The 16778-nt window shown below is 30.6% G+C and overlaps 3 protein-coding genes across 3 annotated transcripts; all 3 read left to right on the top strand.

Annotated features, from left to right (window-relative positions):
* Positions 1–3648: 3648 nt before the first annotated feature.
* On the top strand, positions 3649–6836 carry LOC132803912 (proteasome subunit beta type-3-A). The gene is made up of 7 exons (XM_060817733.1): positions 3649–3801; positions 3916–4097; positions 4250–4357; positions 4450–4539; positions 4820–4904; positions 6301–6395; positions 6598–6836. Exons 1-7 carry the CDS (start codon positions 3796–3798, stop codon positions 6644–6646), a joined length of 615 nt encoding a protein of 204 aa, XP_060673716.1. The 5' UTR covers positions 3649–3795; the 3' UTR covers positions 6647–6836.
* A 141-nt stretch (positions 6837–6977) lies between these two features.
* On the top strand, positions 6978–9232 carry LOC132803911 (uncharacterized). The gene is made up of 4 exons (XM_060817732.1): positions 6978–7623; positions 7942–8092; positions 8283–8383; positions 8598–9232. The coding sequence occupies exons 2-4, from the start codon at positions 7995–7997 to the stop codon at positions 9116–9118; spliced, it is 720 nt and encodes a 239-aa protein (XP_060673715.1). The 5' UTR covers positions 6978–7623; positions 7942–7994; the 3' UTR covers positions 9119–9232.
* Positions 9233–11120: 1888 nt separating this feature from the next.
* On the top strand, positions 11121–12068 carry LOC132803850 (E3 ubiquitin ligase BIG BROTHER-related). The gene has a single exon (XM_060817612.1). It carries the CDS (start codon positions 11268–11270, stop codon positions 11907–11909), a length of 642 nt encoding a protein of 213 aa, XP_060673595.1. The 5' UTR covers positions 11121–11267; the 3' UTR covers positions 11910–12068.
* The last annotated feature ends 4710 nt before the right edge of the window (positions 12069–16778 follow it).

Here is a 16778-nt window from a genome sequence, read left to right as displayed (position 1 = left end):
CCCAAAGTAATCTGCCTTCAAGCACTTCTACAAGCTTCTTTCATATGATTCTCTGCATTTTTAATTAGTGAAAAATATATATATGAAAAACACGAAATCGATACATGCCTATTAATATTAATTTACTTCCTCATGTAATCTTATATTTTGGTTTCCATGGACTTATATAGATTAAAATTAAATAAAATACAGATATATGTTTTTTAATTGACAAATTTAAGTTTTTATGTTTCTTTCAATAAAATAAAATAAAAAGAATTGAGTTTTTATGTATCTAAAATTAAGTATTTAATCGATTTAAAATGTGTAATATAGTATTTGAAAAGAAAAAAAATACTACAAACACACATATAATAAATATATAGATATATAGATATATATAATATTAATACATATAATAAGCACATTTGATGATCATATAAAAAATAATAATAAATAAATATGATGCTTGACTTCCAGTTCAAAGTCCTTTCAAGGACAATATAATGGTAAAAATCCACTGTTTTATTTAGGAATGTCAACGGGACAGGATGGGATCGGTTTTTAAAATTTTTTTTTTTTTTTATAGAAAAATTTTTATTCCATCCCTACGATTTTCTCCGTTTCTTCAGAAACAGGGCAGGGATAGGGATTTTCCAATCGGGGACAGGATGGGACGATTTTTCCTGTTTAATTTTTTTTATAATTGATATAATTTTTTATTGAAAAATTTATATAAAATTTTTTTATGAATAAAATGTAAATAAAATAACTAAAATGTAATAAAAATATAATAAAATATATCAAAGTCCAAATTTATAATTATAATAAAATACATCTTTAAAAAATACAATAGTCAAAATATATAAAATATACAAAAAAAATAAGTAAATATAAACGAAAGAGGTTTCAAACCGGATTCTTTATTCCTAGATCCCGATCCGTTCCCGATTCGAACTTTAAGAATTTATCCGAAGCCTGTCCCACGATTCCAATTTTTCAAAGAAAACGAAACGGTGCACCATGGTTTTCGGAATATACGGAACAAATTGACATTTTTAGTTTTATTAAATAATGACCGACTACAAATGTCCTACCCAATATATAAAAGAGAAATAGATAAATAAATAAATCAAGTTCAAAAACCCCATCTGCATGGCATGTGGGTTATCTAGCCTGGATGCATATAGATTCCATAGATTTATGCAATTGACTAGCAATTAATAGTTTGCATATAGATTCCATAGATTTATGCAATTGACTAGCAATTAATAGTTTATGTCTTTGACCTGTATACTCCCTCTCATCATAATAACCTAAAGATCGTGACCATGGCCCTCTTTTTAAGTTATTCGTTGTCTCCTCGCGTATTATAATAGCAACACCAAAACAAATAACAAAATAATGTGTACGAGCTCTACAAAATATATGTTTAGCTCCTTATACAATATTAATTAGCCATACAACCGTATTTACGTAGTAAAACCTTCGCGTAGTGATATTTTATATTGAAATAACCGTTTAAATAGTAAAAAAAAAAAAAAATTAATCCCAATTTGAACTGGTTATAAATTAAAATAAATTTCACATTGTAATAAATTATAATTTTTCTAGATATTGTACATGTCTTAAGCAATTCGCTGTGTTCATAGTAAAACCTTATTTACAGTACTATTTTCTATTGAAATAACCATTTAAATAGTAATAAAAAATGTTGATCTTAATTTGAATTGGTCGTAAATAAGAATAAATTTCACATTGTAATAAATTATAATTTTTGAAAACATTGTCTTAAGGAATTTGCTGCCTCCATATATTAATAATTATCTGTATATTATGACAAATATAGGCTATATATGTTATATTAAAGTTCTAAGATAAAGATAAAATATATATGTAAAGTTGCTTGTAACAATATCTATAAAATTTACATTGAAAGAAAAATATTAAAGAGAATACAAAATTTTAGTCTTTTAGGATGAAATTTGCATATTCACAATACCACATAGATATATATATATATATATATTAGTTTCTTGAAACAATATTAATCTCTTTTGTTAATATCTATAGCGTATTGAATTTGGTATGCTTTAGTAATTGATTATTAATGCAGTGCATACTTTACTTTATACCACTTAACTAAGGATAACTAAATTTTAAAAAATATTTTTATTGTAACTAAGCTTTTAATAAATTATAAGCTCATTATAGTAATAAACTTAGTTTAGTCCTATCCTTATAATTATAGAGAGGTTTTACTATATATCTATTTTCCCTTACCATTTTGGCAATTAAGCTCATGTTTACGATTGATACATATCAAATTATCACTGGTTTTAAGGTTGTTTAAAACTATTAATGAAATTTATTAGCATCACTCATTTCAGTATACTAATGGTGGAAAAGAGAAAATAAGGGAAAAGGAAAAAAAAATTCACCACATTAATATGCTAATAGGGAAAAAAAAAAAAAAAGAGTTTTATAAATTATCTTTCTTTTTTTATATACATACAATGTTTCCCAATATTATAGTTTTTTTTTTTTTACATAGTTAATTAAATTTATTCTTCTACTTACTTCTCAGGAAATTATTAATTCATATTTATGTTAAAAGTTTTAACTTAAGTTTTATATTTCATAAATGTAGATTGGTAGTTTGAACTAAAATATCCATACAAAAGAGGATCTCTACGAAAAAAAAATTTGCATGTTAATTATAACTTGTGACTATAGTTATTGTCATTTTCTTTCTAAAAAGACCCCCAAAAAAAAATGACTGTCTATTAGGCACTAATTAAGAGCCATTGATACAAACGGAATTAACGTACAAAAAAATAAAAAATAAAATTAAGGGTGGTTCTTTTTAAACAACCCAATTCTCTACTTACCCTGCATTTGAATATAGAATTACGTAAAAACCCTTTTATTTATATAAATATATATATATAGTTTGAAATTTTACCTTTTTTTTTTTTTTTCCCTCTCATTTTCTCTCTCTCCAAAACTCTTAACTTCGTCATAGGCCATCGATAATTTTTGAAATCTCTTTGCTATGTCTTCAAGCATAGTGGATGAGCAATATGGCTAAGAAAAATTAAATCCTAGAATATGATAGAATGATTTAAAAATTAAAAGGAAAAAAAATATGGCAAAGGATATTTTAGGAATTTTACATAATAACGCGCTGAGGGGAGAAATTTGGGCTCCTCAAAAAGAAGCACTCCACATATAAAATGAGACCAATGGCCATCGACCCAAAATTTAGTCCAAAGAGATTCGATTTTCTGTCGAAAGACTCCGATCGAACCCAATAACAAGCCCAGGATGACCAATACAGTGAGCAGCAAACCCGAAAGACAGTGATCCAACCCAATAACAAGTCCAAGGAGATTTGATTTTCTGTCGAAAGATAGCGATCCAACCCAATAACAAGCCCAGGACCAATACATGAGCAGCAAACCCGAAAGACAGTGATCCAACCCAATAACAAGTCCAAGGAGATTTGATTTTCTGTCGAAAGATAGCGATCCAACCCAATAACAAGCCCAGGACCAATACATGAGCAGCAAACCCGAAAGACAGCAATCTAGCCCAATAATAAGTCCAAAGAGATTGGGTTTTCTGTCGAAAGACAGCGATCCAACCCAATAACAAGCCCAGGACCAATACAGTTAGCAGCAAACCCGAAAACCAAAAGAAACACGACCGATTGAGGTGGTGGATTGTGCCCCAAGCCATGGCAATTTTAATGTTCTTCTCCTTCTCTGCAAACGCCACTCGCAATCGCAAAATCCAAAACCTATTACCATTACCATGTCGGTACGTCCCGTAGATTCATATTTGAATATCATATATATATATATATATATAAATATAATATGTAGTGTTGATTTTTTGTGGAATTGTTTGTTAATGTTATGATTGAGTTTACAGATCTTCGAGTACAATGGGAGTGCCCTAATAGCCATGGTAGGGAAGAACTGCTTCGCCATTGCTAGCGATCGGAGGCTTGGAGTTCAGCTCCAAACGGTAGCTACCGACTTTCAGAGGATTTACAAAATCCACGATAAGCTTTTCATCGGCCTCTCCGGTCTCGCCACCGATGCTCAGACTTTGTACCAACCTACTTCTCTCTCACTTTCTTTTCAATTTTCCCCCTTTTTTTTTAATTTTTTAACTGAGAATTTTTACTCTTTTTTTTTTTTTTTTTTTTTTTTTGGGGCAATAAATTTGGGTGTGGAATTTCGGTTTTGTTTTGGGGGCGAAGGTATCAGAGGCTGGTATTTAGACACAAGCTGTATCAGCTTCGAGAAGAGAGGGATATAAAGCCTGAGACTTTTGCCAACCTTGTCTCTGCTATTCTTTACGAGAAAAGGTTTTTCAGGGCTCAACTTTTTTTTCTTTTTTTCTTTTTCTGGTGAGTGGAAAAATGAAAAAATAAAAAAATTGTTAATTTTGATGATATAGGTTTGGGCCATACTTCTGTCAGCCTGTAATTGCTGGATTGAGTGATGGGGACAAGCCATTCATTTGTACAATGGATTCAATTGGAGCAAAGTACGTTAATCTTATCACCTAAAACCAAAATATTGTAATTTTAACCAATTAACATCTCTTTGTTGCATAACAGTGCTCAATTATGAACTATAGAGGCCTATGTTCTTATTCTTTCAAATTTAATTATCGTTTACAAAAAATTAAGTAATGCTTGGAGCTTTCCGAATTGAATGGTGAAAATACCCCTGCTTTCATTTTTCTAGCATATGATCGTTTTTTTTCTTATCTGGGCTTTGGTTACTGCATTGATATTGTCTTTCTGTTCTGTCTATGCACACAGGGAACTGGCGAAAGATTTCGTGGTTGCTGGAACTGCATCAGAGTCTCTTTATGGTGCTTGTGAGGCGATGTTCAAGCCTGATATGGTTTGTTATTCATTTATTGTATTCAGTTTGAATTACCTTTTCTGATAAGCATTCCAAATTTGTTTGTTGATTTGGTTATATATTTAGTATTTGATCTCACATTCCCCTGTCACATTCAAACCTCACATTCACCCATCTCACAGCCAAATCCATCTTTTTAACTACAGCCACGGTTAACTGCTGCTTGCTAAGTTCTACCTAAATATCAGCTTAGTCAGCTCATTATTTAAAAGTTAGAACTTCAATAATACAAATCATCCTTTTGAATTAGCAGCCGCCAAAGCCACTAACCCAATTTCAATCATCTTCCAAACAATATTTGTGTAGGTTTATCCTACAGAAAAGTTGGACCGACTTTAACTCTACCAAAAATGTTCTGCTTGCCCTCTTTCAGTTGACATGTCTGTATTGATGAAGATTGAACATCTTTGCCCAAATTTTCTAGTTTTTCCCTAAATTAGGCTCACAAGTACCAAATACATTTAATTATTTACCCAACTTATTCCAAATATGTTAACCGTTTAGACAAATAAGAAATTTAGCTAAGCAATTCTATGAAAATTCTTTAGAAAGAAATGTGACTGTTTGCAAATTAATATTAATGGCTTACAAATTTAAAGAGAGAGAGAGAGAGAGATACCTTTTTTTTTTTTTTGGGTTTTGTTTTGGAGTTTTGGAGGGAGAAGGGAGTTACTTATTGCCTTATGTCAATGACAGCTTGTTAACAGCATGGTTTAATGTCACATTTTTTCAATAAATCAATTTAGTGTGTGACACTTCTTTTCACATTATAAAGTGCAGGTTTTCTGAATTATTTAGTGATAGACAAATCTTCTTGATTAGTAGTATTGTGGAAGGGGCTAAAAGTCAGGGTTATAGGAGTTTTAATATGCTTAGGACAATGTCAATTTTTCTTTCGGCTTCATTTCATTCAAAGTATAGGGCTTGTGTGGTAGAAAATTCAACTTGTTTTGTTTCTTTCCTAGCTCTGTCCTATTTGTCATGGCCAGCTTAAGTTTTAGTAGGTAATCCAGTGCTTTGGTGGTAGATATGTGTCATCTCTCCTTCCTTATCCTCTCCTTTCCCCCTCATTTTGGTAAACTGGTGGGTGGAAGGTGGGACTTTCTTTCTTCTCTCTCTCTCTCTCTCTCTCTCTCTCTCTCTCTCTAATCAGCAGTTTGAGTGTAACATAAACAACAAGCTTTAAGAGAAAGAAACTGAGCTATGAAATTTTGGGTTGAATTTGCTGTTGAAGTTACCATTCGCTATTTAGTTAAAATAATACCACTAGCAATGCTGTTTTTACTTTCAAACTGGAAATATTTTCTGTATCGTTTATTAATTATCATAGTGATAGGATCATTTATAACTACTTTATTTTCTAATTGTCAATCAGGAATCTGAAGAATTATTTGAGACTGTTTCCCAAGCACTGCTATCATCAGTTGATCGAGACTGTTTGAGCGGATGGGGAGGCCATGTCTACGTTGTGTAAGCCTTTTAAAGCATCATTCTGTAATATGTTCATTACAAGCATTATATGTCAAAGTAAATGAAAAGCCTAAAACTCTGATGGGCCTCCTTTAATGTTTCTAGTACTCTCTGCGAGTAAAAAGTCTTGAGGTCAAATTCAACCACACGAAGATCCAAAAAAGTATCATATTACTAATCTGTTTTTGTCATTTTGCTGCAGAACACCCACTGAAGTGAAAGAGAGGATCTTGAAGGGAAGAATGGATTGATCGTTTGGTGCATGGTGATAAGTCGCCCTTGGTCTTTTGTTTTTTTTTTTTTTGGGATATTTATAAGGGGCCCTTGTTGTGTAATAGTGAAATTTTAACATATTATGGTGAATTAAAAGATTGGATTAACTTTACTTGTGCTTATTGTTGAGGAAAAATTATTAGAATTTGAACATGCTTTTTGAGTTTAGAGATTAGTATGCTGTTACACGTTCTTCCTTGAAAGCATACGTCTCTCCTGTGCCGGTTGGCTGCTGTACAGTGTTTCATAAAACCTTCTATGTGATGATGCTAAATCTGTGAAATTAGGGTTTCGTGACCTAACTGGGAAATCGAGAAAGGCAAAAGCGTTGGAAACCATTTTTGGTCATAAACTTCAATACAAAAACATATATGGAATAGGGTAAGCAGTCCGAACGCATAGATGGTATATTAGATATATTGGGTTGTTTTATATGGCCTTGAATTGGATCGATGTATCAAAGGATCAGGACTAAGACATTTCTTTCCATACAAGTTTTACATCTGAGAAATGTGAAGATCTTCGGTATTACATGACAACATACCGGAATTCATATATGGGTCCTCTTTTATTATGTCAAAATCCCATATAATTTTGAAAGCCTGGATGGACAATCAACTATTGTCTCAAAAGTTACACAGCCACGAGGTGGGCAAAGAGCCAACTATTGTCTCAAAAAATGATCAAATGGGCTGAAGCCCAAGTGAAGATACTGTTGGGCCGTAATGGGGAGCCTAATATTTCAGACCAAGATTTTTGAGCCGGGAGTTTAATAGTGTTGCGGTTATTTTGTGATTTTCCAATGGGAGAACATTCCATCTCTCTCTGAAAATTTTCGCCATCATGATTTGCGCCGTGCATGGTTTACTTTAGAATTTGCCTGGACTTTGAATATTTTCCCTCTGAAGCAAAACAGCAAGAACAAAACTCTTCTCATTCAATTCTCCAATAAAGGGTAAATTTAATCAATCTTTCTCTATAACGCAATTTATCTGCTCTTATTTCAGTGATTTTACTCTTGTCTTCTCCTCATTCTGTTAAATTGTTATGAATATAAAGTTGAATATGGTTTTGTTGGGGGCGTAGAGGGCTTGATTTTATTTTCCCAGCAATTGCTTGTTCTGTACAAACCAAAAGGAAATGCACCTCTTTAAAATTGTAATTGCCACTTGCCAGTAAAGTGCAAATGAGGGACTTTATCTTCTTTATTTATTTATTTATTTATTATTATTATTTATTTATTTTATTTTTTTTAACTTTTTCCCTATTGTAGGAGTGAAAGGCAACTAAGAGTGAGGGATTAACTATCAAGTACCTTCTGAACTAATGGGTAATGTAATTGGTTCATTTTTTTCTGGAATTGGTAAAGCGGTTGGTGACCTTTTTGGTTCTCCACTAGATTTCCTATCCGGAAAGTCTTGCAGGTAACTAAATTAAGCACAGAACAGATATTTAATATGTCATATTATTTAATGCACCATCATTATCAAGCCTAACCAATATAAAATACATTACCCCAAAAAACAAAAAAAAAAAAGCAATATAGGATAATATAATGACTGAAAGTCATGCATACATAAAAATATGGTTGATTTGGATTTGCTATAAATGCAGCACAACATGCGGGGCAACATGGGATTTCATATGTTACATCGAAAATTTTTGCGTTGCCAATCTGCTGAAGATGGCCATGGTGGTTCTTCTGCTCTACATTGGTGAGTAAATTTTCTAAGTTGGCATTGATGATTCTTAATTTAGTCCTTTCTATGCCAAAATTAAGAATAAATATACCCCAACAAAAAGTAAAAAACATATATGGAGTGCTTGATTATTTTATTATTATTTTTTTAATAGTCATTCTGATACTGGAAAACATTTCCTTAATTTTGTCCCTATAATTTTTGATGATTTTTTTTTTTTTTTTGGCAGTTCTCTTATTCTTCTATTTGTTATATAAATTGGGCATTTGCAAGTGTATAAGCCGGTGCCTCTGCAGAATGATATGGGCATCATTTGCTTCCTGTTTCCATGCATTGGAGTGCTGCTGCACTTTCATGTGTGTTAAGCTTCATTTGCTCAAAAGAATGAACAGAAGACAGAAAACAGTAGTAATTGAAGTATTTGATACAAGTGATGATGATGATGAAGAAGATGGAAGTCTGTTTCCTTATCATGCTCCTAACCACATGGAAAAGAGTAGGTCAGTATCTCGTCGAAGGAGGGATTATAGAGGTGCTCATTTAAGGAAGTCTTTGAGGCCAAGAAAGCGTAATATTCGAGCTGGGATTAGTAGAGATCTGGTTTATGGCAACAGAAGAAATTACATCAAGCATGATGATGGGAATGTTAGCAGGGATAATCATCTCATTAGGATAACCAGAACATCAAAGGTTGTACATAAAGGCTCAAAGTACTACAAAGCTGGAGTTTATGGGAGGAAAAGGCTGTGATGCAGGGTTTGGAGAGTTTGCTTGAGCCAAGTGTCAATATTAGTAATTAACTGTAACATATTTATAGCACTTTACTTTATTATTATTATTATTGAAATTTGAATCTACTTTGCAGATGGATTTTTTAATAGAATACCTTGATATTTTTCTGTAATTAACCATGAATTGCTGTGGTGGTTTGCAATGTAAAAATCACTTTAGGAAAAAAAAATTTAGACTTTGCTTAAAAGCGACACAGTGCACATCTAGCTAACAAATGCTACTTAAGTATTATTGGATGATGTGATAAGCTTCTTCTGCAAGAGTCAATTTGTAGAAAAGCATGTTGTTTATTCGATGAGCAGGTATAAGAGACTTTTTTGAACACCCACCCCCCCAAAAAAAAAAAAAAAGGGAGGATAAGAGACTTTTGACTATCATTTGCTTTAAAAATACATTTTGAAATTTTCATTCACTGTGATAATTAAGAATATATACTCCACAGTTCAACAATTCTTTTGCCTAATTTGATCTTGAGTAATTTAAGGGAGGCAAAGGCTGTGATGCCGTGGGAACAATCGAAATATTCGTCTGATTGAAAGAGTTCATAGTTCGGAGTGTCTTAGCTTGAGCTTAGTGGCAATATTAGTAATTAACCGTATCATATTTGTTATGCTTTTCTTATATTAAAATTTGAATCTGCTTTGTATGAATATACTTTGTAAAGCATGCTTTTTAATTTTTTTCGTAATTAACCACGAATTGTTGGGGTGGTTTGCAATGTAAAAATTGATTTTAGGAAAAAGTTTTTCAGACTTTGCACAAAAGCAACACAGTGCACATCTATACATTATATATTATAAATATGTATTATTGGATGATGATGAGCTTTATGTGTTAAGGGTCAATTCCTAGAAAAGCTATTGACTATTTGGTGAGCAGGATAAGAGACTTAAATCTCATTCATTTGAAAATATATTTTGAACGTTCCAAGCGTCACTCTGACATTCAATTTGTAATTGTTTATGAGACCGTCTCTTTCTAAAATATTGAAAGTTACCTTCAAGATCTCTACGAATTTGTATATATCTATCTACCCTGCATACTTCTTAATTATATTTTACTTTTCTGCAGCATTATGAATCTATTGATTCAATAAATCCACAGTATTTGTAATCAATATATATTTCCAATATAAATATCATACATATGAAGGATTCAAATCTTCTATCCCTATTTATGTCCAACCATTGATATAATATCATCTTATTTAGAGAGAGAAAGAGAATAGAAATGAAAAAGTAATAGTCTTTTAAATGAGGTGAAATTTTACTACTAATAAAAGAAAAATAGAAACATGAAAAATGGAACAAAACATCTCCAATGAAACATGATTACTTCACTTAAGGATGCATAGCACCCCCTAGTTTCAATATATAAATTTTTTATTTATTTGTTTTGCCTAATTTGATTTTGCTGTTCAATAAATATTTGATACAGGCCGGCCAGGAATACTAGATATATATGAACTAAAAGGAGGGAGATTGGATGAGCCAGATTATTAGTGAGGAACTGAATCTTTTTTTATCTTTTTTTGCAATAATACAGGTAAACAAATCTTGTTGAAACTATTGAAATGCTCTGCAGATAATTTATACTTGCCACTGTATTTGTAATATATACATATATATATATATATACACACACATATAATATGTATAAACTATTACGTATATCAATGAACCAAGAAAATTTAACAATATTAGACTTGAGGAGGTTAACCTAGAGGTTAGGCAAGTAGAGGGTACAAATCTTAACTCAGGAGTTTGAGTTTTGGAATAAAATTGTTAACTTACTAGACATTATTTCCTATTGCCTTGCAGATAACATCTACCTTCTCCATCAAGAAACCTCTCAAAACCATCCTTTATCTTTCTCTTTTCTGCTTACTTATAAAGACATGGAAAGCATACAAGAATCGAGAATATATAGAAATTCAAAGAGAATGGTTACCCATTTCCTTTCCATTGAGGTTGCCTCCTCTCCAAAGCAACCTACATTAATTAAAAAGATTAAAAAGATATACTCATATACGTATCCTCCAAACAAATATTGGCCAAAGTTTTTTTGCATTCTGCATCTGAAACTATATCTCATCATTATATCTCACATGGACGACGAGGAGCGCAGAGACATCACCAAACAACCTTCCCAAAGAATCCCTTTCAACTGCCTAGAACAAGTCAGCTCGGATTTGGTTCTGGCAATGGCTTTGCAGGAACAAGAAACATCCTTCGCCATGCTCGACACCATCGAGAGTGAGAGCGAGGAAGAAAATGATGATGATTCCTATAATAACGGCGACAATACTCATTTCGAATATGAGTTCTTCCAGAGAAGCGGATATGATGTACCTGAGTTGGAGTTCATAGAAGATGATGAGGAAAGTAGCAGTGAAGATGCGGATGAAGAAGATATGGAGGGGTTGGATGTTGATGAACTGACATATGAGGAACTGATTGCATTGGAAGAGTTCATCGGAGTAGAGAAAAGAGGCCTTCCCATGAACGAGATTTCTTCGTGTTTGAATCCATTTGTTTGCAAATCATCAGGAGAGGAAAACAGAATTTGTAATGGTATTGATCGGTGTGTGATATGTCAGGTTGAGTATGAAGATGGTGAAGCTCTTGTTGCTGTGCTTCCTTGTGAACATCCTTACCATTCTGAGTGTATTAGCAAATGGCTTCAGATTAAAAAGTGTTGCCCAATTTGTAGCACCGAAGTAATTTCCTCATCAACCAAGAAAATTTAGCTTGTTAATTTAATTAGGACTTTGTAATTTCTCTCTTTTCAATTTGTGTTGGGTTTGATTGTTGAAAAAGAAAAGAAAAAAAAAAAACAAAATTGTTAAGCAACAAGATTTAATCAATTTGTACAGCTCCCATATAATAAAAATGAATTATGCTTATAAGGTTCGTTACTATTCGCATGGTAACATATATTTGTGTTATATATATGGTTAACATAATTTGATCCATCTAAATATTTGTTATCCACACTGTGAAATCGATGTAGGATTATATTGTTGAAACTTGATTTGTGATAAAGGGTATGGAACTCAGAAATTAGTATTTGAAGAAAAATGGCTCTTCTACCAATCTATACATTATACAAAATATTGGAACTTGATTCGACTTTGCTCTTAAAAGGTCTTGACTTTATAAACACAAAAGATTTGTGAAATAAAAATTACAGTTTTGCTATGTTATCTTATGGTAGACATGTAACATCCGATTGACTACATGTAATATAATATTATTAATGGTTTATATATGTAACATTGTATGTATTCAGCGTATCATAACAAATCTTAACGATCTATATGACTATAGCAGCAACCTTATGGTGCATGCAAAGGTGAGTTTTCATGATTTATAAAATATTTGTTGAAGAAGAAAAGGACTAATTAGAAAGTAACAGGAACTAATGGATATGAAGCTGCCTTTATTATCTTGTCTTCAAAATCACAGACACCCGTGAAAAGTATAATAACAACATAATTTAATTCCATCTTTTAATCGTCTTTTTACCCTTTGGGATGGACACAACAAAATAAGACAAACAACTCTCTAAGATCATCATCATCATCATATATATATATATATATATATATATATATGTATATGTACACCTAATATATATATATATATATATATACAATTTTACACGATACATATCTCATTAATTTAGATTGATAATTTGTTTTATATGTACTCAGTCAATTTTTTTATTTATATCCCATTAATAATGACGGGATGTTTATCGCCTATATTTAAAATGGAGTACGTCGTTAACTGTAACATGGCTTTATTATATATATATATATATATATAATATATTTATAATATAATTTCAATCTACAAACTATGACATCAAATTTAAAATAGATGAACCTACCCTGGGTCTAGTCACCCATGCACCCACCACAGCAGGTCTCACACATATTTAATATTTTATTCGACAAAAGCATGGAAAAAGCTTTTTCCATATTTACTGTTTTAGTGCATGCGCCAGAATATTAACTTTCTCACATAACGACAATCACAAATTCAAATATCATCATGTTATAAACTAATCCTACTTCTAAAATTTTCTTGTCTTTGGCAGAAAAGAAAGCAATAAGACAGAAATTTAATAAATTGGGTTGTTATAAATGCAATATGTCAAATGATTAAAATTTCAATTAGTAGTCAGACTCTTCAAACTCTATTATCAAAAGTAGCATCTCTACTTGGGAAAGTATTCCTTATATAGCTTTCTTTATAAGTATTTTATAATCAAAAGAAAATGAAACAATACTTTCCATTTGTATACGATAAGTGCTCACTTAAGAAGTTAACAAGGTGTGTGTATGTGTACTTATACAAATTTTATTTCCTGAAGACTACATCTTACTTATAACAAGTGAAATATGTTAGCATAACAAAGTTTGTCACATTCACAACTTTTTTTAAAAAAAATTATTAATTAAAATGTCATTTATATAATTTACTATGCCATCAATTTTTTTTCATTTATTTATTTTTGCTTGATACTATGCCATCATATTTGTTTATATATAATTGGAAAATTTTAGTTTTCAACAGTTATATATATATATAGTCATTTTTTTAAAACATCCTAGTTCTCCTATCAGGACAATCTAATATGAATAGTGTAAGTATTTTCATTAGTAGTTATCAAACAATTCAAAAGAAGATATTTAAATATATATTTTAGTGAATTCAAATTTTATATGAACTCAAATAAACCAATAATACAAATTCAAATCTTAATTTTTGAATCAATTTAAAACGTATTTACTAAATTATAAGTTCTTATATGTATATAACAAATTTTTAAATTAAAATAACGATATTCTCTTGATAAATATTAAAAATTATCTTAACTAGAGTATCTATCACATAATTAAATCAGGATTTAATAAAAATAGACTATAGATGTTTGTATCGTGTGAAGATTCATGGAGAGACCACATCTGAAAGGTGTGGAAAAAATAAGTGACAAAGTGGACAAATAAATGGCGGCTGTGGAAACATACAACACCAATTTAGTAGAATTATACATTCAATATTATGAGCCGCCCTCTCACATGGAGGACATTCTTTGTTTTATAAAAAAGTTTTATAAAGTCAGTCAGGGAGGAGTCAGATATTTGACGAAAATCACCCCCCAAACAAACATAGCACGTGTTCAATTCACTTGGACATTTTTATTTTTTTATTTTTTATTTTTATTATTTTTTTATTTTTTTTGTACTCCTCCTCTATCTGTCTTCTAATATATATTTATGTCGGACGGGTGGGTGGGTCCGACCCACTTGCTGCCTCTTGACTATTTGAATTTTTTCCTGGAATGAACGGATTTGATTGTGATGCTTGTTAGCCATATTTTACTGCTTTTTACACCTTCCCTTTTTCTACCACATAATAAAAAAATAAAAAAATAAAAACAAAAAGTCTCCGCCTTAGTTTTGTTTTCTTTTCCTGTTAATTTAAGATTAGATTATACGAATACTAATTAATTAACACATATAAAACAACAAAAAAACAAAAAGTCTCCACCTTAATTTTATTTTATTTTTATGTTATTTTATATTTAGATTATATGAATACTAATTAATTAACAAATCTCGCAGCTGTCTTTTAACTTTTAATTTAGAAAAGATGCATATTGTGGGTATGACCCCAATTGCTAACGTATAAGTACTTTGAAAGGCATATATATATTTCCGTATTTTATTTTATAAATTAAAATTTATATTTAACCTTGTCCAACATGGAGTATTAAAATATGGTCTATAGCAATAAACGTTGTTCGATCAAGTGAATTTCACTTAGAAGGATTTTATGTGTGTGTTTATCTGTTTGTCCATTCAAAAAAAAAAAAAAAAAAAGAGAGAGGGAGTCAAAAGGATAGCTTAAGAATATAAAATTTGGAGAAAAATATACTTTATTTTGATGCCTTTTTTTTTTTCGATGCTCTCCACGTCATTAATTGCATGATATCTATCATATTTTTGTTACTTAATTAGTGCTGGGTTTCTTTCAAAAAATAAAAAATAAAAAAAATCAGTGCTGGGTAAAAAAAAAAAATAGTGCTGGTAACATTTTTGGTACTTAGTACTATCTAACATTTATGTTATTTATTTTTAAGTGTTCAATTTTGAATTAGAGATCTTACTATTGTTGTGCATAATTGGTTTGTGCTTTAAATTAATTGATAACTTTTTTTTTTTTGTTTTGTCTTTTTCGTGACTTCTCTCTCAATTGTCACTTCTTTTTTTCTTTTTCTTTTTGTTTTCAGCGACATTACAAGATCTTGTTAATAAATGGACTTCTAAAACACTTGTCAATATAAACTTAATCATAGAATACATGTGTTCATCCTAACTATTAGAAAAAATCATATACAGAAAAATAGAATATGAGTCATTGATATCCATCTGAAAATTTCAATTCTTTTTTGTTTCTAGAAATTCCACATACTTAGCAATTGAGTTGTTCTTATCTCGAAAAAAGAGTACTCATAACAGTATACCATGCAATAAAATTTATTATTATTACTGTGGTTATTTTTTTAATTTTTGTTATTGGAGATTTTTAACAGACATGATAGAACTTTTAGTCAGATCTGACTTGACCACGCATAACCTTTCCTTAAACTTTACAGCCATCAAAAACTACATGCCCAATCTAAACAGTCCAAATATTCTCTTCTCTGCAGGAGATGACCAACATCTTTTGCTTTTTTACCAAAAAGTTAAACTCATAATCCATGGTCACAGTATTTTGAATTAGAATCTTCGTTTAAAAAAATTAATCACCATTTTTAATGATGATGAGTTTAAAAAAATTAATCACCATTTTTAATGATGATAATTAGAATCTTCGTTTAAAAAACTTAATCACCATTTTTAATGATGATGAGTTTAAAAAAATTAATCACCATTTTTAATGATGATGAGTTAATATATTTAATTATATATTAACTTTTTATATTGAAACTTTTATGTAAAAAGTTAATCCTTTCGAAATTACTAATTAGATTGTAATATATCATATCCAATTCCACTGATATTTCATCACCCTAGTAATAATATTAGAAATATTAAAAAAAAATATCTATCAAATTATTTACTAATTGTTAATTGTAAATACGTTATTATTTAATTAATTTATATTTAATTGTATTTACCTTTTAAATGTTCTTTATTTGTAATTAAGTTATATTAATTAATATTTTTAATAAATAAAATAATGATATTTAAACAATTTAATACAAACAGTATTTTTTAAAAGAAAAAATGGGACTCATACACGCATCGATGAGAAATCATCGGAGATAATTCAGACATTAGGTGGGTCCCACAACTGTACTCACATGTCGTCAATCGTCGATCCATTCCATTCAACTTTGACCAATTTCATTATCTATTCGGCTCATATCCCAAGCCAGTCAGCTCAGTCAGCCTAGCCCAGCCCAGCCACCAAGCCAGCCGATTTTGTGGACAATATACTTTCTCCACTACGAACTATTTACGTTGACACCTTATCCTACCAATAACAGAAAGCCACGTAGCAAAGCAAGAGATATCGTCAGCTGTAAAATATAGAGCTCT

The sequence above is a fragment of the Ziziphus jujuba genome, chromosome 5 (genome assembly GCF_031755915.1).
Source record: "Ziziphus jujuba cultivar Dongzao chromosome 5, ASM3175591v1".
NCBI lineage: Eukaryota > Viridiplantae > Streptophyta > Magnoliopsida > Rosales > Rhamnaceae > Ziziphus > Ziziphus jujuba.
The sequence above is the reverse complement of the archived record's forward strand: the minus strand, read 5'-3'. Positions and strand labels throughout refer to the sequence as shown.